General features: G+C 43.3%; 4 protein-coding genes and 1 non-coding gene across 7 annotated transcripts; 2 read left to right on the top strand and 3 right to left on the bottom strand.

The window, feature by feature from the left end:
- Positions 1–94: 94 nt before the first annotated feature.
- On the top strand, positions 95–2,703 carry LOC115679209 (mitochondrial fission 1 protein A). The gene is made up of 5 exons (XM_030602804.2): positions 95–295; positions 1,399–1,537; positions 1,673–1,794; positions 2,228–2,291; positions 2,376–2,703. The coding sequence occupies exons 1-5, from the start codon at positions 203–205 to the stop codon at positions 2,459–2,461; spliced, it is 504 nt and encodes a 167-aa protein (XP_030458664.1). The 5' UTR covers positions 95–202; the 3' UTR covers positions 2,462–2,703.
- An 804-nt stretch (positions 2,704–3,507) lies between these two features.
- LOC115679207 (uncharacterized) lies at positions 3,508–7,021 on the bottom strand. Its single transcript, XM_030602799.2, has 4 exons — positions 6,176–7,021; positions 4,724–4,887; positions 4,441–4,659; positions 3,508–4,332 (listed from the first exon to the last, which is right to left on the bottom strand). The coding sequence occupies exons 1-4, from the start codon at positions 6,666–6,668 to the stop codon at positions 3,619–3,621; spliced, it is 1,590 nt and encodes a 529-aa protein (XP_030458659.2). The 5' UTR covers positions 6,669–7,021; the 3' UTR covers positions 3,508–3,618.
- An 894-nt stretch (positions 7,022–7,915) lies between these two features.
- Positions 7,916–9,973, bottom strand: LOC115679210 (annexin D8). Its single transcript, XM_030602805.2, has 6 exons — positions 9,886–9,973; positions 9,498–9,643; positions 9,129–9,347; positions 8,785–8,997; positions 8,468–8,557; positions 7,916–8,345 (listed from the first exon to the last, which is right to left on the bottom strand). Exons 1-6 carry the CDS (start codon positions 9,956–9,958, stop codon positions 8,139–8,141), a joined length of 948 nt encoding a protein of 315 aa, XP_030458665.1. The 5' UTR covers positions 9,959–9,973; the 3' UTR covers positions 7,916–8,138.
- Positions 9,974–10,184: 211 nt separating this feature from the next.
- Positions 10,185–10,257, top strand: TRNAR-ACG (transfer RNA arginine (anticodon ACG)). Its single transcript has one exon. It is a non-coding gene; the product is annotated as a tRNA-Arg (tRNA).
- Positions 10,258–11,325: 1,068 nt separating this feature from the next.
- On the bottom strand, positions 11,326–17,313 carry LOC115679206 (uncharacterized). 3 transcript variants are annotated; one of them, XM_056309701.1, is made up of 4 exons: positions 14,157–17,313; positions 13,477–13,726; positions 12,296–12,542; positions 11,326–11,751 (listed from the first exon to the last, which is right to left on the bottom strand). In XM_056309701.1, the coding sequence occupies exon 1, from the start codon at positions 17,141–17,143 to the stop codon at positions 14,216–14,218; it is 2,928 nt and encodes a 975-aa protein (XP_056165676.1). In that variant the 5' UTR covers positions 17,144–17,313; the 3' UTR covers positions 11,326–11,751; positions 12,296–12,542; positions 13,477–13,726; positions 14,157–14,215. The 3 variants fall into 3 exon arrangements, with proteins under 3 accessions (XP_056165676.1, XP_030458658.1, XP_030458656.1); XM_030602798.2 differs by having other exon boundaries at positions 13,477–13,772; positions 14,157–17,312; XM_030602796.2 differs by having other exon boundaries at positions 12,296–12,536; positions 13,477–13,772; positions 14,157–17,312.
- Positions 17,314–19,623: the final 2,310 nt, after the last annotated feature.

The following is a 19,623-nucleotide window of genomic DNA, read 5'->3' as shown; positions in this document are numbered from 1 at the left end:
TGTGAAATCAAAGCAAGTAAAAACACAAGGAAAATGCGTCATCGTGAAGCGAAAGCCGAAACCGGCAGCGCTACAAGAACTCCGCCACAGCCCAACCGCTCTTTCTGAAAGTGAGATTCCATATCTCTGCTCCAATTCTGAGCTGCTTATCTCGTACTTCTCTCTCTCTCTCTCTCTCTCTAGGCGGAAGAAGCAGAGAACGATGGAAGCGAAGATGAGCAACTTCTTCGGATCGGTCTCCGACTTCTTCACCGGCGCCGATCACATCCCCTGGTGCGATCGCGACGTCATCGCGGTCAGACTCTCGCTCGAACTCCTCTGTTGTTCATTCGTCGGTTCCTTCTTGAATCGTGTAGCTATCGGAAGCTGAAACTCGCGTCCTTCTTAGTTGAACGACCTTGAACGCCGTGCTTTGCTCGCGAAACAGTTGATCGGTACTATGTTTTTGTTCGCTGCGGCGTCGGTCGGTAGTATTTTGAGAGTGTAGTGCCTGAAAACTACCGGATGTGGATGTGATTGAGAATAGAGGTACCGTTTAGAGAGCATAGCGAAGGACTGCGAAGTATAGCCCGAGCGGCTGGGGATTGCTTATCTATTGCCCTTTTTCTCAGTGATGTATGGGCTCTGCTTCGTGAACATATGATGGGGAAGCTTGGAAAATTTGAAAGTGTTAGCTCCGGCTATTACGGCGGTTGGTGGCTTTACAGCGAGTAATCGAGCGACACAACGAATCTTTCGTGAGATCGCCGCGAATGGTGTAATAATAGTTGCGTAGAGATGGGAAGTGTAAAGGACCACGATGATAGTAGATGAGCTTAGGTAATAGATCCACGCATTTGGACTCACTTGAATCGGCTCGCTGGCATTTGCATATGGATTCTGTCGTGAGCTGATTCCTTGGTTTCATTTTGTTGTATCGGTCTAAAGCACGCTTAGGTTATTGATGATATCGAATCATGCCGTGTTGCTTGTTTGTCAGGTTTGTTGATGGTTGAGGAGACTGGAGGTTGTCATTGTTGTTCAGGATAGGAGTTGGGATGATTGGTTTTGACCAGTGATGTTGTATACTCTTTGTCAGTGCTTTTATTTGAAACTTCGTGCCGTATCTCCATGTCGTGCTTATTTGCTGTTTTGTGTTGCTTTCACTGTCCTCTTTTGCTCAGGGTCATTCTGCCTGAATAGTCATAAACTTCCTCCTGTAGCATCAACAAATATCTATCAAAAGTGATTAGACTTCATTCGAACGGAACGTTCTTATTGACTCTTGTTCAAGCTTTTAGTTACTAGGCAATTGCTAACTTTCCGCCTCTTGATATGAAAAATCTCTTGCTCATTATAGCTGGCGTATATGATCTTCATTTCTTTTTGTTGTTCCCATTAAAACTTTCTCTTGATTAGGGTTGTGAGCAAGAAGTTGCCGAGGCTGAAAAAGGTTCATCTGATGAGCTTATCAGTGAATGTATTATGCGTTTATCGTGGTCACTTGTTCACTCGAGGCAACCAGAAGATGTCCAGCGTGGAATAGCAATGCTTGAAGGTAAAGAGTGGGCTGTCTCATTGTTATGGCTAGGTTCCATAGTGGCAGTTTTGTTAGAAGTATGGATCGATTACACGTAGGTATACTTTATGTAATTTCTAATTGGATAATTTTGTGACTGACATCTATCTGCAGCTTCCATTTCTGGCACTAAGAGTCCTTTGCAATTGAGAGAGCAGCTTTATCTTCTAGCTGTTGGTTATTACAGAAGTGGAGACTACACAAGGAGCAGGGACCTTGTGGAGCAGTGTCTGCGGGTCAGGCTTAAGTCTTTCATATCTGATAGCATGATTAGAGTCCTTATGTATATTGCTGCTTGCTTCAGATTGCATCTTAACCCTTAACAATATATTGCATTCTCACTCCTCAATCTCTTCGTTTATCATTGCTGTCTGGACATCAAAAATTGTTTTAACAAGTGTTGAAACACCAGTCATTTACTCCAAATGCTTAAATTCATCTGATTCTCGAATAATTTAGAGGACAATGAATGAACAATTCAACTTCTTGATGTATGATTGTTGTCTTGGTATGATATTGCTGTTAGTTACTTTATGTTCTTCATCAGATCTTTCAACAGTAGGTTTTCATATATGGGTGATATAGGACATTTACGCGATGCATCAATTACTTGATTGTCGGACAAGTTGTTAGAATTCTTATGACATATTTAACCAAATTCTACCTCAGATTGCTCCTGATTGGAGACAGGCCCTCACGCTTAAGAAAACAATCGAAGACCGTATTACAAAGGGTAAGGATCAAATGACCGATTATTATGCTCCCAGTTTGTTCCAAGTGTAGAAATCTCTGACTATCCTACCTTGTTTGATTGTAGATGGGATAATTGGCATTGGCATCGCTGCTACTGCTGTAGGATTGCTGGCAGGTGGACTTGCTGCAGTTCTCTCAAGGAAGAAATGACCCACGCACGGTCGCCCTTCAGTACTCTGTTCATATGAACGATCCATGCTAAAGTTTGTTAAATTTTTTTTCTCTCATGTTCTTCGCTAACCTCACTAGTGATGTGGTAAGTAAACCGTCTACTTTGATGAAGTTTTGTTACTTGTAGTTTGTTTAATGGACAGTGTGAGGTAAAAGTAGTTCTTTGAAATGTCTCTCTTTGCTCACCTGAACAAAAGTATGTGACGAGCTTGTGCTGCCCACTTGTTCTCTGTTCTCTTGTTCTTTTTTCTCTATCCAAGATATTGCCCATTTAGCAGAGAAATCAGCAACTCTGGACCTTCCACCATTGCTCATCTTGTATTGCGCGATGCCATTTGGAGTCTTTACAATTGAAATGTTGTATCAGGGACTTGTTACTTGTATCTTTGACCATCCCCGGTTGAGCCTTTCTCATGAAAGCTATATATTGACTATTGAAGTTCCTCGCTACCATCTTCTCTCCAATCTTCCGTGTGCCCCCCTCCCCTTTCTGTTCCACAATGTTCTCGACTAGCAGGCGTTGGTTGGAGCAAATGCGCTCTTTAGTAAATTTAAAATGCACCTCCTATCGGATGTTACTGGGAGTTCTTACCTTTTCCGCTCGTCTGCTCAGATGCATTGAACGTCCAACGACAAGAAAACCTACGCCAATCCACGGCTAGTGCCATTTGGAGGCTTTGTCGATAGTTCATGCTTCCATTCTGTTCGGACACTCAACTAGTCAATTTCTGTTGTAGCAAGTAGCCAGGATGGGAAAATGCACTTTCGCAGCCGAATTTGACAATACAATCTGATCATCATCGAGACAAAATCAAACGTAGCAGCTACTTCGGCCAAGCCACACCAACAGGATGCACAGGCTCCAGCCTTGTTCTTGTCGAGTGCAGTTAACATCGAGTTTGAAACTCATACTCCCACCAATTTAGCGGAGACCACTGTAGTAACACCAATTTTTTTCCTTTGTGCTGACATTTCTAAAGCATGGAAGTGAAGAATCCAAGAATGTCGAAGGGCCAACCAACAACTTCAGAGGCAAATTGTTAGTCTTTGAGAGTTCAAAAATTTAAAAATAAAATGAGACTTCTACAATCCCAACAGGTCTGGAAACTACAGCGACTAAAGCATTAAGTACTGTGTCAGAACAGCAGAAATTTTTTCTTCAGCTCTTCCCAATCCTTCGCCACCCGCTCAATGTCCCTCTCGGCCTTCCTCTTTTTAAGACTCCACTTCGCTTCTTCTTCAAAGTACTGCCTGAAAAGCACCCCCTTCTCTTCGGTCTCCTTGTACAGTCTCTTCATCTCGAATGAGTTTTCCACTTTCGCTTCCTTCTCCTTCTTCAGCTGGGCTTGCAGCTTGCTGATCTTGGCTTCGAGGCTCTCGATCTTCTTGTCGCATTCTGTATCGATCTTCTGTAGCCTTTCGAAATGAATGGTCTTCTCGTCAAGCTCAGCCTGCAGGGAATCTTTCAAAACGAACATCTCAGTGACTTCCCGTATATCGGTTTGTGCACGTTTGAAGTCCAAACAAAGAAAAGAAATCTGCTTGCAGATTCTGTAGAGAGCTGAGCATCCGTTAGGCGGGTGGCTCTTGTCGGACAGAAGAGCAGAGATCGCTTGCTCTAATCTATTTGAGAAATCGGGGTCAGACAGCGATTTGAAATCCATGGACTTCAAGCTCTCGAACACAGTCCTAGCCTTCTGAGTCTCCTCATCATTAGATTTGATGAGACTGGCAAGTTCTGCCTCTGCAGAGACTTCAACAGGCTTTCCGTTGATGAGTTGTCTCATGTTCGATAGCCATGTTTTCAAGTCCTCGCTCTCAGAGAGCGTGACAGTGCTGCTGGTAGCAATCTGGAAATACCCCAACACATTTAAACGGGAAAATGCCATAAGTGAAAAAAGATGAAAATGCACTAGCTTTAATTCCAGAACATATGCATATCAAAGTAAAGAAAGTACCATGTCGACGGATTTAGATGAATCAAAGGTAGTATCTGAGGTGGCTGAACTTTCAGCTGATCCTTCTGCCTTTTCCACTGTAGTCTTGTCAGAAACCTCCTCGACACAAATGGCAGATTTAGAGAGATCAAGAAGTATATTTTCAGTTGGCTCCTGCTTGAGATCTTCTTCCATATCATGCCGAGGACTGGACATTCCATTCCCACTCCGCAGTGACAGCTGAAAGGACGGAAAATTCAGAAAATATGCTCATAACAAAAAATAAACAGCCATGATGAAGTACCTCAAACTCCAAAGACTCGCTTTCTTTAAGAGGCGATGACCTTGCACCTGGTGATAAGGAACTACTGGTCTTCGAATGCTTTTTTGGACGCTCATCTACTAAAACCATCGAAAAACTGCCGAGATGGAGATCGGCGGACAGTGGCTCATTTAAGGTTGAAGCATCTGCAGAGGAATATAGATACAAAAAGCATGAGGTTGCAATGACTTGCCATGAATACATTTGTTTCATTGACATATGGTAGCCAGTTCACAAGCCAGAAAAGATGGTAATAGCATGAAGGTCACTCAAATACTAGCCATTCTGCGGATTAAATGCCACTCAAGATGCTTCCAACCGTTTTCTTGAACAGTACCAGCACAAGCATCTTAGCTTCCATTAGGATTCATGCAATTCCAATGGTGTATTTCATGTTCATCAGCATTCAGCAGGTACACTCAGCTTTTCAGCAGCATAGCCAAATTCTGGTAGATCTGATCCCTAGGAGAGGCTTCTTTAGAATTCATGAACTAATAAGGAGAACCAAAACACCAATAAGACATTTCTCTCTACCTCCAGGTTTGAACAACTAATTGATTTGGAGACTGTAATGCCAGAATCAGGAGATTGTACAGGTTCAGGATATGCTCAAGAAAAGCTTTTCATGTTTTTGCGTGGAGGTCAGCTTTTGTTGGCAACAGTACTTCCAAGAGAAGTTCCCTATGATAGAGTCCAGTTGGCAGAGTAAACCCAAGCAACAGAATAAACTCAGAGACCAACAGGGAAAACTTAATATTACCAACAGCCAGTTATGCTTCCGACGTGACTCACTTGAGTCAGATCTAGAGCCTACAATGGAAGATGAGATCTCAAACCAATTAGTTTATGCTCAAGAATAAAATGGGACAATGTTGATCTTTACTCTTCTTTAGCAGATGCAAATGGGAGCTCTAGGATAGCGCCAACAAAAAGTATACTGTTGATATCCTCACGGAAATATCATAGATCAATAAGCCTAAACTATAACCAGAGCTCATCATACTTGTCCTAATGGCATAAAGAGGTTCCCAGATAACTGAATTTCAAAGTTATTTCGATGCAGCTACACCATGCCCTACAGCTCTGCACCTTTCCTGCTTTCCCCCTCAAGTCTTTTCCTTTTTTTTTTCCTTAGCTTAAATATTAGAATGCACAACCGAAAATATTTTCGTGATACCTTCCACCACATTCCTTCGAAACCTTCCCGGTTTCCTACAAGATCACTTCAATTTTTAATCATGCTCATCAGCCTTCAAAAACCACCTTCCGCTTGAGCCACCGCTCAAACACTATGTGCAGTAAATTTACCACCTAATCTCCAAGAAACCACAGCAAATAAGTACCCGTTGAACAAAACAAAAATCAAACACAAAACCCAAATTGGGTACACCCCAAAAACCACAAAGATGGATAATTTACAGAGAAAAGTCAGACCTTTCTCAGGAGCAGCAACAGTGGTGGAAGAAGAAGAGTCCTTGGAGGAGTCCTTGGAACTCAAACCGAGAGGGAAATTCAACCTCGCAAAAGAGCCATACATTGCACTCGCGGCCTTGTCATAGGCAAGAGCAGCCTCAAGCGCCGTCGGGAACGTCCCGAGCCAGAGCCTGCTCCCTCGGCTCGGCTCTCGAATCTCGGCCACCCACTTCCCCCACGTCCTCTGCCTCACCCCTCTGTAATTGCACCTCAGATTCTCCGGCCCCCCTTTGCCCTTCATGCAGCCTTTCTTCGACCCTTTCGCATGCACCCTCCGGGTCGGCACCTGGACCGGCACCGCGACCGCCGCCGCCCCCCCCGCCGGCCGCGGCGGCGGGGGGGGGGAGGCGGCGGCGGCGGCTGCGACGACGTCGAGGATTTCGGGCTGGACCCAGATGGGGAATCGCCGCCGCCCTGGATGCACGAGTTGACCTTGTCGTTGTACTGCTTCCATTTCGCGAGGATCTCGGCGGCGGATTTGGAGATTTGGTCGATCGAAGACGCGCCGGAATCCATCTCTCTCCCCGGGGGCGGCGCAATTGGGCTCGAAGGAAGGAAGGAAGAGAGAGAGAGAGAGAGAGAGAGGAGAGAGGACGGAGGAGGGTCAGTGATCCGAGCAGCGCGAGAGAGGGAGGCGGCGGGGGAATCGCGGCGGGCCGCGGGGGAGGGAGGGCATTGGATCGTCGCCGGCGGGCGGCGGCGCACCGCCTTCACTGTCGGTGGGGTGGGGGGAAGAGACGGTAAATAAGGAGGGGAGCCGCCTCTGTTTTGGGACTTTTTGCGAGGGAGTGGAGAGTCACATGTGGTGGTGAATTTGCGGTTTTAAGACCCAAAACAAAAAAAATTGTGAGTCATTGACTTGGCAAAGTCTTTTGGCTTTTTTGGTCCTTTTCTTTTGTTCCCGGTGACACGTCATATTTAGCCGGGGGGGGTTTGTTGATCGTTATTTTATTTTATTTTTTCCTCGAATTAATTCAGGCTTTTTTTTTTTTGGAAGTTTTTGAAACATTTGTTTGTTTGGGCAGGAGTGGCGATAAGTACTAGGAACTAGGAAGCAAGCTGTTCTGCAAAGGACCGTGATTAAAGAGCTAAAATTAAGATTAAAGAACTAAAAAAGATTATCTTCTTTTCGTGATCTGGAATCTTGGACTATGAAAATGTAGAGAGAGAGAGAGAGAGAGAGGAGAAAGTGACGTCAACATTGTCTGTTATAATGGAGGGGAAAAATGCATGTTTGATTCATGAAGATTCGAGATCCGATTGAATGAACAAAAAGACTTATTGCATCTGCAACTTCACATCAAAAGGAAAGTTGGGTAATCTCCATATTTTTCCAAAGAAATGCCTGTTGAGTGGCAACAATGAGATTTTTCATTTTTCCTTTTTGGATATCCTATCTGTATTGATTGTATAGAGTGACATCTATATCCGCATGATTTGAGATATTGGCTGTTTCACAGTGTCTGTCTGAAAAAGGTATGTTTGATGTCTGACACTGGTCCCTTAGATACTCAGGAATAACTGCAATAAGTGCAATCCATGGTAAGATTTGGTGAAAAAGAGGGCGGTAAAGGCAATGCCATCAGCATGTAGGTGCCGAGATTTCACACCGATACAGTTATAAGCACTTTTGTCCTCCTCCAATTAAAGAGTTCATTGATATCAGGCATCCTCAAGATTCTCAAAAGTCGTCATCCGGGCCAATACACCAGCAAAGGCTTTCCAACTCGAGAACTGGCGAATCCCCATTACTGAAACAAGGTGTCTTTTCCCACTTTGGGTATGGAAGGGAAAGTCAAAATTCAAGCCATGGAGAAAAGGGGAAAAAAATCAATCATTTGGCAGTGCTAACTATGTTGTACTTGGACGCAATGCGACTCCACTTATTCTATCTAAAAAAACACCGCTGCGAAGGAAGAATCCTCTAAATGTCTTCACTCCCAAGTAAAGTCAGAAGGAAGTCCTTGAAGTCTCCTGAGGTGTTGTTGGCCACGGCTTCCTCGAGAGAAGTGCTGTTTCTCTTGAAGAAAAGCTCTTTGATCTCCCCCATGTCCTTCTCTGCGCAGGTGACGATGACTCTGCTAAGAGCGTCTTCGTCGGTTACGACCGCATTCACGGCAGTGCGAAGCACCTGCGTACACGCGAGTTCTGATGTTAGAACTTCGGGGACTGGTATGAAGTTTTAAGAGAAATTGGCGGAGCCGTTGACATGAAACAATTTGATCTTTTGTTATTGGCATGACATTCACTTACCTTTGCAAGGTATCTCTTCGGGTCCTTGATGCATCTGACAGCGGTCCGTAGTCCCGCTAGATACTCGTTTGCCGGGTCTCCTGACAATCCCTGTGAAAGATTGAATTCCATTACTGGCTTATCGCGCTTTTACTACATGGAATGCTATTTGATGAAATTTTCTTCTTATTGGTATGATAGGGAAATGTCTGACGAATTTCTCGACCAAGCTTAGTGCCATTTCAAAAGTCTAGTACTGAATTTCAAAGAGCAAGTGTCATTTTTCCTCTTGTTTGTAATCTGATGCACTTTTTCTCCTTTGGCGTAGAATTGTGTACCTGGGTGATAGAAGTGCCATGGATGTCTCTGTAGTGATTGAAGGTTGAATTGAGCTGCACCTTGCTTCTTGTACTCAAAATTCTGTTCAGCTCTTCATGGTTAAAAGCATTCCCATGGATTTCGTCATGAAGAATACTCGCTTCCAATTTAACCATTTCCTTATCAATGTCATCACCATCATATCTATAAGCACTCGCTAAAGCGACGAGTATCTACGCAACAACCATAGAGCCAATAGAGGAAAAAAAGTCATACTTTAACTTTGATGTTTCTCATATTGAACTATTCTTTTAGTCTTAATGCCTTGATAGAAAAGCACAAATCATGGGCTCTGAGAAGTTACTTTTCGAACATCTCCACTGGTGTGAGCGGCCACATCCTCTTCCAAGGAACGCCTGTACCGGAATTTGTACGCTCTCCTAATTCCCAACAGCTCCTCTGGGGACTTGAGACATGCGATCTCTACAATGACCCGATGATCGGGTGTCGCCTTCTTCAGCGCCAAGTTAGCAAACACCGCGTCCCGATCAGCCGGGTCCAAGATCCAGTGGCACACAGCTCTCTGCCGCGACATTTTTATCACTCGTTCAAAGAGAAGCAAGGAATTCACGGTGCTTAAACAACATCGATCCAAATCGAATATATTCAGGCCGGGTTAGCCGCGACGCAAAATGGGATGGGGCATGTACAGAGGCGGGATCGCATCACGGACCTCAAAATGACCAGAGAGCTCAGACTGGAGTTGCCTGATGAGGTCTTCGTGGTAGACTTCCTCATAGGCCAACCTGATGAGCCTTCTCTGGAACATGTTCCTGTGTCCTAGGACTGAGATTATGGCCCTCTCATCCGTTCCCCATCCTATCAAAAGAACAAAGGAAAGAGACCATGGAGGAGGACAGACGAACATAACCTCTAATGATACTTCAATGCTTTTTACAAAGGCAAGTGGTTTTGAAACATACAGCAGAAGCATTAAAGTCAGGTCTGAGAAATGGGACATGTCTGCCTCAGTAACATAATCAAACCAAGCCGATGCAAAAGTAAACCAACAATGCGAAAAACGCCGAGTAAGAGCGGAGGAAGGGGGTGTGAAACGAGACCTTGGCAAGCCTTCTTGATGGCCTCCGCATCGTCAACAGGAGAGAAGTCCTTGGGAGCAACCAGCGTGCCCATCTTTTCATTTCATTTGAAACTGAAGCTAGACCACATTTCATTGACCCTTTTTTTATAGTTGTTTTGTTAGAGTTAATCAATGACGATAATAATTAATATCCAGGCGTTTTGTCAAGTAATCAGTTTCCCGAAAATAAATCCATAATACACGGATTGTAACGTGAAAGGTTTATCTTGGGTTGAAAAAGTATTAATTGTTTCACGATTGGTAAAAGGTCAAACGCGGGACTCCATGGCCCAATGGATAAGGCGCTGGTCTACGGAACCAGAGATTCTGGGTTCGATCCCCAGTGGAGTCGCTCTTCACTCCCTTTTAGGTTTTGACTCCCTTATTCAGATTGCAAATGAAGCTTGGTTGCCTTCTTTTTGATGCCTTTACGTCCCTAAACAGGGCATGTCACGTTGCCGAGTAAAGCGAGCGAGGAAGACCGCGCAAATTTCACCGACCGCCTAACGTTTCGCGGTCACATATGCAAAAGCAATTGATGAAAATGATGATCTGCGCTAACCGCACAGCAGATAAGCTCCTTGGGGAAGCTCCCCATGCTGCTGTTTAATCTCGAGCCCCGACTTCGGTTTTCATTTCATGAGAAGTTCTGAGAAAGGCGATTCGATGAATTCCGCCGGTCCACTGTCTGCATTGTTCGAAACTACCGGATCAAACGCCGAAGGGAAGACCCCTAATGTTTTCTTTAAAAGCTCAGCACCAAATCTTTCCTCGTCAAAAGCCCTGTCAAAAACCCTATTTGCATCCGAAGGGGAAGGATGGGAACATGATGATCAAGTACTTCGATGCTAACTGTAGCAGAAACGAAACGCCAGAATCTGACAGCATCGTTCTATGACAACCGGGCTTTGCTATGGTTCAAAGACTCCCATTGATGCTGATAAAACCATTTCCGGAGAGACGAGCGAAAGTTAGTTTTGATACAACTGCAGTGACTCTTCGGGCGGATGTCGAGGAGCTCTGCAGGAGGAGGGTGTCAATGAAGATAATATGATCTCTTGAATAGAACTTCAATGTTATATGAGAATGGGGAAGCGATGAATATACCAAGAGCACAACAGCACAAGCCAGACTTGTTATTGCCTTGTTCGCTCGCTCTTGCCTGTCTTTTGCATATCGCCCAGCTTGTTTTTCATTTACATGTTCAGTCTGATCATCACGTCAAAGCTCTGCGAGTTACTCAAGTGATAAGCTTATTCATACTTCTCAATATCTATTCAAATCACTGCACTGAGCATCGACACGCACTCCGAGTTCCGCAAGGCAGCAGAGGACAACCTGCTTAACGAAAGAGTAAAATTTCTACAACCCAGATCTAGCTTTTCAGCCTCCACTTTCTCCCCTCGCTTCGTGCCAGATCTCTCAAGGAAAAAATGCAAAATGTATTTAATAAAATATTATTAAATCCCACAATTTAATTGTGAATACAGTTGATGAACAATGTCCCCAACTCTGTAGGCAAAACGATTACAGTGTCATCAGTCTATCCCTACAGGCTACAAGCAAACCCAGAGTCAGAGGTAACAAGAGAAATATACAAAGATCAATGCAAACAAAATTTGTTCTTCCCTTCTCAAATAAAACACGAACACAGAATCTAGTTTTCCCCTATTTTTGTGATGAATCAAGAAATGTCATCTGCAGATCTGTCCGCTGACCGATATCATTAACTGAACAACCATTCGCACATTGAATGGAGTCCAGGCAAAACCTGAAGTTATACCCGTTGGTCAAAGAAAGCATTGATTTACTGGATAAGCAGGACACCGAACAACTGGATAATTTCCTGAAAAGGGGAAATAATATTTCCAGGATCATAATCTCTAGAAATAATACCACAAGCACATAAACACTCCTCTACGGCACATCAGAGAACACAATAATGCTGTCTTCAATGATTTCTCCAATTTACACTGCAGATATTTCTTGTAAACTCATAAAAGAAAAACAATCTCCTAAACACACTCTTAGTGGCATCTCTCTTCACTGACGGACGATAGTGACGGACTAAATGACAATGCTGGAAAACTGGCATCATGAAACATGTTTCCAAGTTTCAACGACGTAACAACTTTCAACAGATCGTTCACCAGCCAAGAACTTTTGCAACTTAAATAAAGTTTTGACAGAAAAACTAGAAACCAAATACAGTACAAAATTCAGTAACTTTTCTAATAAAGCAATATATCAATCGTATTCAAAGTAAAACAAGCAATGAACCAGATCACATCCTGTGTACTTAAATAGGACCAAAAAAAAAAATGCCACAGATATTGATTAAACATGAAAAGAACTAAACACGGACACCGATTAGGCAACACGTAACATACCTGTACTTCATGCATTCTGCTGACCCTGGGGGTACATTTGAAGCACCCGATCAACATAACCATTGGTGCCCCCATCTGGTCCTCAACCAGATTTGGAAGGAGAAGAAACCCTTTTCCTTAGCTGCTCACCTTGTCTTAAAAGATGACACAACTGATGGTAGGAAGGATCGGTCTCCCTCAGTTTCTTAAGCAGGGCAAAGAGCCTTTTAGATATTTCATGGTTGAGGTCCGTGAAGTTATCCTGATTCTAATGATCAAAACGAAAGTCAAGAATAATTAGGAAGAAGGCAGTAAACCAATTTAACATTACATATTAAAGGAAATTAAGACAGAACAGCAGAACAAAACAATGGGGACACCTAATTGTTTACAGCGAAGTTCAGGAAAGTACAACATATTTACAAAGAACCTATCCATTTAGATAGTTGACCAAACTCACGTAAACAGTGTTCTACTTTGCTTCAAAGAGAAAATAGGAAAAGATAACCTAGAGGCCCCATACAGTAAGGTAGAATCCTCACATACCGAAAAGGAGTAAAGTCGATCTCCAGCAACAAGTATCACAATAAAACTTAGTTGCCACTTCACTCATCCAAAAGAAAGAACTCCTAGTTGCTACTCATCCAGTTGAAAGTCTCCCAGTGTTAATCTTTTCCTTCACGGTAAATTCTAGACAGAGTATACGTGACAAATTACCCAACATTTATTCCAAATTGCACCCGTTCTCTATCCATTAAACTCTACGCATACAATCAAACAAACATTAAACGATTAGGCCATAAATTAATTCACAAAAGCATCTTATCTCCCATCATTGCCCCAACAAAAAGCTTCTAAACCAAAAACAAAAAGATTAGGGAACTAAAAGAGTCCCTTGACAGAATATTAATTAACAACGGTAAAAACATAAGAGATCAACTATTGTACTCTTCAACTTGCAAATCTGATGAGCTTTTTTTCCAGCCAAAAAATTCTTACATCCAAAATTACTAACCAAAAAAAAACAAATCTCTCTCTATACACCAAAATGTAATTAAAAACCTTCCCTCTCCACCATTTCTTTTTCCCCCTCATTTCTCTATACCATTAGACATAAACAAGAAATAATACCATAAATCGAAAAAAAAAAAAAAAAAAAGCAACAAAAATTTCAAACACTATAATGAATCGTTGTATCAGACCATCATCAGAATGGGACGATGGCCTAGCTGTGAGCAAAATCGTAGGACTTCCTCATCAAATCCTCCGGCCACGAGCCTTGGAGCAGCTTCAGCAGGAGCTGGGCCTTTCTCTTCACCTTCTCCATGCTGTCGCTCTGCACCAGCAGCAGTAGCTGCGTAACCATGCCGGCGGAGACCACGTTCCTCCGGCACTGCTCCGACACAGCGCCAGCATAGCCTCCACCACGTACTCTGTTGCCCAGTCTGACACCTTCAGGATCATCCACACCAGCAGCAGGGCGCTCAAAGCGTGCAGACTAGAATAAAATAATCAATCTTATTTTTGGTATAAAAAGATAAAATGAAAAGCTAAAATGTGAAATCGTGTACAGAATTTGAGAAGTTTCTCTCTAATAAAGGTAGTTAAAGAAAATGGATAATGATCGGAAAATGAGTGAATGGGAAGACATGCGAAACTATGGTGCAAGAAGATTGGGCAGAATACGAGCCTTTTTTGTTTCCAAGGCAATTGGAGTTTTCAAGAAATGGACAAGGCATGTTTGGAAAATGCTCTTCCAATTTTTATAGGACAGGGATGGGTAAAGGGATCTACATAATATCTATTTTCACAATAGCTGACTCAAAATTTATCACAGCACGCAAAAACTACATCATGGAAGGTCCTTTATCTAGCATCTTACCTTTAGTGAAACCGACTAGCTTTGTGTCATGAGGCCTTTTTCCTTTCTTAGTGAGTGTTCTAGGGAAAGCTGCCAAAAATTTTGGATCTGCTCAAGCCTTCGGCATCACAATAATTGGACAACCATAAAACTGCAGAATGGTTGATTGTAAGCTCAGCAGATTCGGAGAAGATAGATTTTCTGTCGATGCTTTCGACTTTCTTAGAGAACTCAGCTAAGCTATTAAACAACAATGAAGCATGAGACACAGCCCACATTTGCAAGACGGCAGCAGAAAAGTTATGAAACATGTTATTAGGTAACAGCAGGATTGCCCCAACAAGCTCGGATGTAGGCAATCGAGAACAGCATAAATCTAAAAGGCCTCCCACTGCAATAGCACCCTTATCCGCATCTATTTCACCTGAGCAAAAGAATTTTAAGATCAACTTCTCTAATTGGACCTGAGAAGCCACAAGTTCCAGCCTAATCAGACTCCAGAACTTATGTTGCTCATCAGCTCCCCAGTGAAGAGAGCTTTGGATTAAATCATGAACAGTTTCCACATTCTCCCCCACTATGGATAGCTTCCTTTGCCCAATGTCAAACTTGATATTGACGATATCACCATCATTCAAGTGACTCACAAGTAATCTGATGACATGCTCCTCGCCAATGGATAAATCAGAAAGCTGAGTAAAGACACTGTGGTACAAAAACTGCGATTTTACCCCCTTCCACTCTGAGCAAGACAATACATCAAAAACCAGAAGCTCGGAGAGAGTTCTATCAGCTTCTTTAGGTAAGATGGTCGTTAGACGTAAAATGTAATGTCTGTAAGCAAAAAAAGCATCCCGTACCAATGTAACAGTTAACTCTCTGTCTATTACAGCTGCAGAGATAAGCGGTGCAGGAAAGTTCTTTCGCCTTTTATCTGAAAAGGCGAGATAACGATCAAGGTGGCCCATCAGGAATGGCACCCGGGTGTTGATCAACTTGTGAAGACTATCTCCCATGAGTTCACGAACCATATGATTTGCCATGTCTGCCTCATAAGCTAGTCTTGATGCATAATACAACAAGTGTGCTCCCACAGGAAAACCATTCCTCGACCAAAACAAAAGCATTTGAACTAACCTTTCGCTCTTAGAAAAGAGATATTTACAGATAATTAATGTTGTGGGAGACTTGCATTCATCAACATCGAGATCATCTTTTGGACGCTCGAGCGGTGCAAAGAGTTTGTATCCATTCGACTCTAGTTCCCTTGCTATAGTTAACGATAAAACCTCGGGAGATACTGAACAATGTGTGGGCAAGTCACTGCCAACATTAATATACATATCAAGAATTTGCTCTAAAGCCTGAAGACATGATTCATTTGAGTTCATAATTGCTTTGCTGAGACGTTCAACCAATTTTTGGATATCATTTTCCTGAATTTCCGAAGTGATTGTCAAGAATTTCGAAGGAAAGGAAGCAGAAGTATCAACTGACTTGGCCCCAACTTCATCGTTCTGGACGTAGGTAACATGTTCTTCAGGTAAAGCTGTTCCGACCTCCATGGGAATTAAACGACCAAGATTTTTAGCTGGTTGTATTTTTTCAGCAATCCCGAATCTCGTACCAGATAAGAAACACCTAAGCTTCTCCTTCAGAGGTGGAGAGAGTGTTTCAGCTGATGTCAAATTTTCAAGATTGCAACTCACTCCTTTGTTAATGAGCAGACTAAAAGATGATGAAACTCCGCTAGATATCATATCCTTGCGTTCCACGTCATAGTTATCCACGAGAAGAAACAAAAATTCAAGGAGAGTGTGCGTTAGTTCGATATAGTCAGGTATAGAATGAACCATTAACGACAATGCCGGTTCAATGTTCATCATCTTATCCACTCTTTCATCAAAGAAAAGCCAATCATAAAATAAGGCCAACTTCGCATTGGCTTCAACATAAATCTTCCTGCAAGACTTAAGAAGCCAACCAATGACAGCCCACCTCGGGATAATATTCGAGTGAATGATTTCTTGAGATGGGTGGTGTGCACAACATACGAAGCGAACAATATCAACTATAAGAGTCTCCCTATCCGGAGTGCAAAAGAACTTGCTGGCAAACCAGGTTTGATGCCGCTTTTGGTTCCCAAGCTTCACGTGCGTGAGCAGAAACCTTAATTGCCTTTCCGCCTCTGGGGTAAGTCGAAGCAAAAAATAACGACTTGAAGTCCTCATGGAATACAACTGCGCAATGTCCGAAAATCCAGCAACCCCAAACTCTCCTGGGTTAGAAACCAAATCCCTCCATATTGCTCGAAACTCGGGCACATGGACCAAATCTTGCAACAACCGTATTAAATCCCTCCCAATCTTCAGACACAAACCAAACTGCGCTCTTAACATCTTAACACAAAACTCAATTTCCAACCTCTTCAGCGCTTCCAACTTCGAATCAGCACCAGTCACCCGACAATGGTCAGCCAATAACCTCAGAAAGCTATACAGCGCACTAGTCAAAACCGACGGATCCTCTTCTACCAAGCAGTCCCATTTACCCAAAAACAGGCTCACCATCTCGAAACACAACCACAGATTCCCGCCGCGAAAATCGCCCCCGACAATTTGCCTCAACAGCGAGACCAGCAATTCGCCAAACCCTACTGCAGAAACATCGACCATCTCGCCAGCGGCCCACAAGACCTGAGCTTTCGCCGTCTCGGCGAGCTTATCGTACAGCTCGTTCACAATTCGAGCCAGCAGATTCACGAAGAGCGCGTACCCGTCGGTGACGATGGCGTGCAGGTGCTTGACGTGGGTTTTGGCGAGATGGGTCTCGGTCAGAGCTCCGTAGAGGATGGCCCGGGTGAGATCGGAGTACTCGTCGGAGGTCGGGATTTCGAGGGGGAAAGGCGGCCGGAGCTTGGGCTCGAGGAGGCGGAAGGCCTGGCGGAGAGAGAGCTCGAGGCGGTTCTCCGCTTCGTGAGGCGCGAGCTGGAGTAGCTTCGCGCCCATGGCATGCCCGAAGAAGAAGGAGAAGAAGAAGAAGAAGAAGAAGGAAATACTTAACGGTCGGCAGTGTGCGTAGCAAGTTGTGAAGGCTTAAGGTTTGAAGAAGAAGAAGAAAACGAATGCCGCCGCCGTGGCCGAGGGCGACGGGGCTCGCGACGGTCGTCGAAAAGGAGATGTTGGCTCGATTCATTTCCTCTTTTATTTTTATTTTTTCAGGAAAAATGACACAACTAGCCTTTGGACTTTGACTTAACAAGTAACGCGATTCCTAATTTTTAATTTGTTCAATGTGTTCCATAAACTTTAAACCAATGTGCAATATAACCTCGGAACTTTTAGTTTGTTCAATGTAATCCGTAAACTTTTGATACATGTTCAATTTAATCCATAAACTATATGAAAATGTCCAATGTAATCCTTCCATTATTTTAAGATCAAGGACTAAGGACTAAGAATTCAGGGACCACATTGAACATTATGATAAAGTTTAGAGACCATATCGAATAAATTAAAATTTCAAAGACCATATTATACATTGAGCCAAAGCTCAACGATCATTTATATCATTATATTTTTTCAAGCTCCATTCGTTTCGCTAAAAATGTTACGTTTCTGACCCGGAAGTCATTTTCCTAGAAAATGACACAATTTTCCTGGAAAATGACACAATTTTCCGGTGTTCGGCTGAAATCTGAAAAAGTTTCGGAAAATATTTTCCGTTGTTCGGTATGAAAAAGATTTTCTTCCTTGCACTACTTTTAATAATTTTTTATTTTTTTATTTAAAAATTATTTTTAATTTTCTTTTTTCTTTTATTTTCCTTCTTCTTCTTTTTCCTCAGCCGATCGTCGACCACGGCGGCGACCGGCCAGCTCGAGCCTTGCCGGCCTGTGGTGAGGCTCCAGCTTGCTTGATCCGGCGTGGCCGAGCTCGCTCGAGGTCGACGAGCTCGACGAGGCTCGAGCCTCACCTGAGGTCGCCAGAGCCTCGCCGACGTCTGGCGAGGCCCGAGTTCGCTCGACCGGCCTTGGGTGAGCTCCGCCGCGTCGGATCAAGCGAGCCGGAGCCCCACCACAAGCCGGCGAGGCTCGAGTTGGCCAATCACCGGCCTCCGCCGTGGCCGGCGACCAGTCGAGGAAGAAGAAGAAGAAGCAAAAAAAAAAAAGAAAATAGTGAAAATAAATGGTGAAAGAAGGCTTCCGGAAAAATGTTTTCCTCTTTTGAGAAAGAGGAAGTCATTTTCCTCAAAAGTGAAGGAGTTTTGTCTATAGGAAAAAAAAATGTTTTTCGTGGGAAGTTATTTTCCGTGAAACGAATACCGGAAAATCCGAAAAATATTTTCTTGGAAGTTATTTTCTGTGAAATTGAGCATCTCTTTGTTAGTTGCAAAATTTACCTTTTCAATTTCAACTTATACGACAATATAATATCTTTTTAAAAGTTATGGCAAGGAGGATAGCCGTGGAATTGATCAACTCCAAGTAATGGACTCCAAATGATAAGCCAATTAAACATGGGCTGAGTTCGGGGCATGGGCTGATTTTTACGTGAATTTAGGCTTAGCTTCATGGGTTAGCATTAAGATGTGGAACGAAGGCAATTTGGGTCAAGATAGAACTGGCATGAACGGACCCCTCTCGAATTAGCTCCCATTTTATTTGTTATATACAAGAACGAAAATTTGAATTGCTAACCAAAATTCGGGTGTCAACAGAAATACACGAACAAAGCAATGAGCTTGTTCAAGACAATGTCTCGAAGAAACCTAAAACGTGACATTGTGACATATGGTTTGCTGATCGATGGTTCCGCAGGGTCAGTGAAATGTGCAAAGATTATCAAATATGGAATGATATGATTAACAGCTACACAAGGCCGGATCACATTTCATACGCCGTTCTAATCAACGGTTTCTTTAGCCCAGGAGCATTCTAATCACATTTCATAAGAGGGTTTTCGACCAGTCTCATTGCTTGCCACACTATAATCAAAGGTTTTTGCCGGTCCGGGAGATGTATTCCAAGGCAGACGAGTTCTTTATCGAAGTGGTCGCTAAAGGAGCTCTTCCGCATAGCATCGCTTACAACGCTCTGATCAACGGAGTTGTAAGAACAGAGGACATGGATGAAGCTGCCGATCTGGTTGACACAAGGAACACACAGGAACTGTTCCCTGATGTCTTTACATAGAATGTCGTCTTGGGTAGGTTTCTGGGGGCAAGGTAGGATGCAAGAGGCTGAGCTGGTGTTGAGAAGGAGGCGTGAATCCTGATATAGCTACACACTCGGCATTGATGAATGGCAATATCGGCCAGGATGACTTGAAGGAAGCATCTCGGTTCCATGACGAAATGCTGCGGAAGTGATTGCACCGGATGGTAAATTCTAGATCTCATTCAGGTTTTAAGACTCGCCGAGCTCTTGATGGCGGGTTTAAGACTCCATTTAAAAACCCATTTCACAGCTGAGGCAAATTCATGGTGC

Source organism: Syzygium oleosum, unplaced genomic scaffold (assembly GCF_021117445.2).
Source record: "Syzygium oleosum isolate NSW1041296 unplaced genomic scaffold, Sole_v2.1 Sole_v2.03, whole genome shotgun sequence".
Taxonomy (NCBI): domain Eukaryota; kingdom Viridiplantae; phylum Streptophyta; class Magnoliopsida; order Myrtales; family Myrtaceae; genus Syzygium; species Syzygium oleosum.
This window is presented reverse-complemented; position numbering and strand designations above follow the sequence as displayed.

Excerpts from the sequence above, each read along its gene's own strand:
- LOC115679207 (XM_030602799.2), bottom strand. The coding sequence starts at position 6,668 with ATGGAAGCAGTACAACGACAAGGTCAACTCGTGCATCCAGGGCGGCGG. Across the intron at positions 4,660-4,723 it reads GCGAGTCTTTGGAGTTTGAG|CTGTCACTGCGGAGTGGGAA; the intron begins GTACTTCATCAT and ends CCGTCCTTTCAG. Across the intron at positions 4,333-4,440 it reads CATCTAAATCCGTCGACATG|ATTGCTACCAGCAGCACTGT; the intron begins GTACTTTCTTTA and ends GGGTATTTCCAG.
- LOC115679210 (XM_030602805.2), bottom strand. The coding sequence starts at position 9,958 with ATGGGCACGCTGGTTGCTCCCAAGGACTTCTCTCCTGTTGACGATGCG. Across the intron at positions 9,644-9,885 it reads CATCAAGAAGGCTTGCCAAG|GATGGGGAACGGATGAGAGG; the intron begins GTCTCGTTTCAC and ends TTCTTTTGATAG. Across the intron at positions 8,558-8,784 it reads ATGGCACTTCTATCACCCAG|GGATTGTCAGGAGACCCGGC; the intron begins GTACACAATTCT and ends AATCTTTCACAG.
- LOC115679209 (XM_030602804.2), top strand. The coding sequence starts at position 203 with ATGGAAGCGAAGATGAGCAACTTCTTCGGATCGGTCTCCGACTTCTTC. Across the intron at positions 296-1,398 it reads GCGATCGCGACGTCATCGCG|GGTTGTGAGCAAGAAGTTGC; the intron begins GTCAGACTCTCG and ends TCTCTTGATTAG. Across the intron at positions 1,538-1,672 it reads TGGAATAGCAATGCTTGAAG|CTTCCATTTCTGGCACTAAG; the intron begins GTAAAGAGTGGG and ends ATCTATCTGCAG.
- LOC115679206 (XM_056309701.1), bottom strand. The coding sequence starts at position 17,143 with ATGGGCGCGAAGCTACTCCAGCTCGCGCCTCACGAAGCGGAGAACCGC.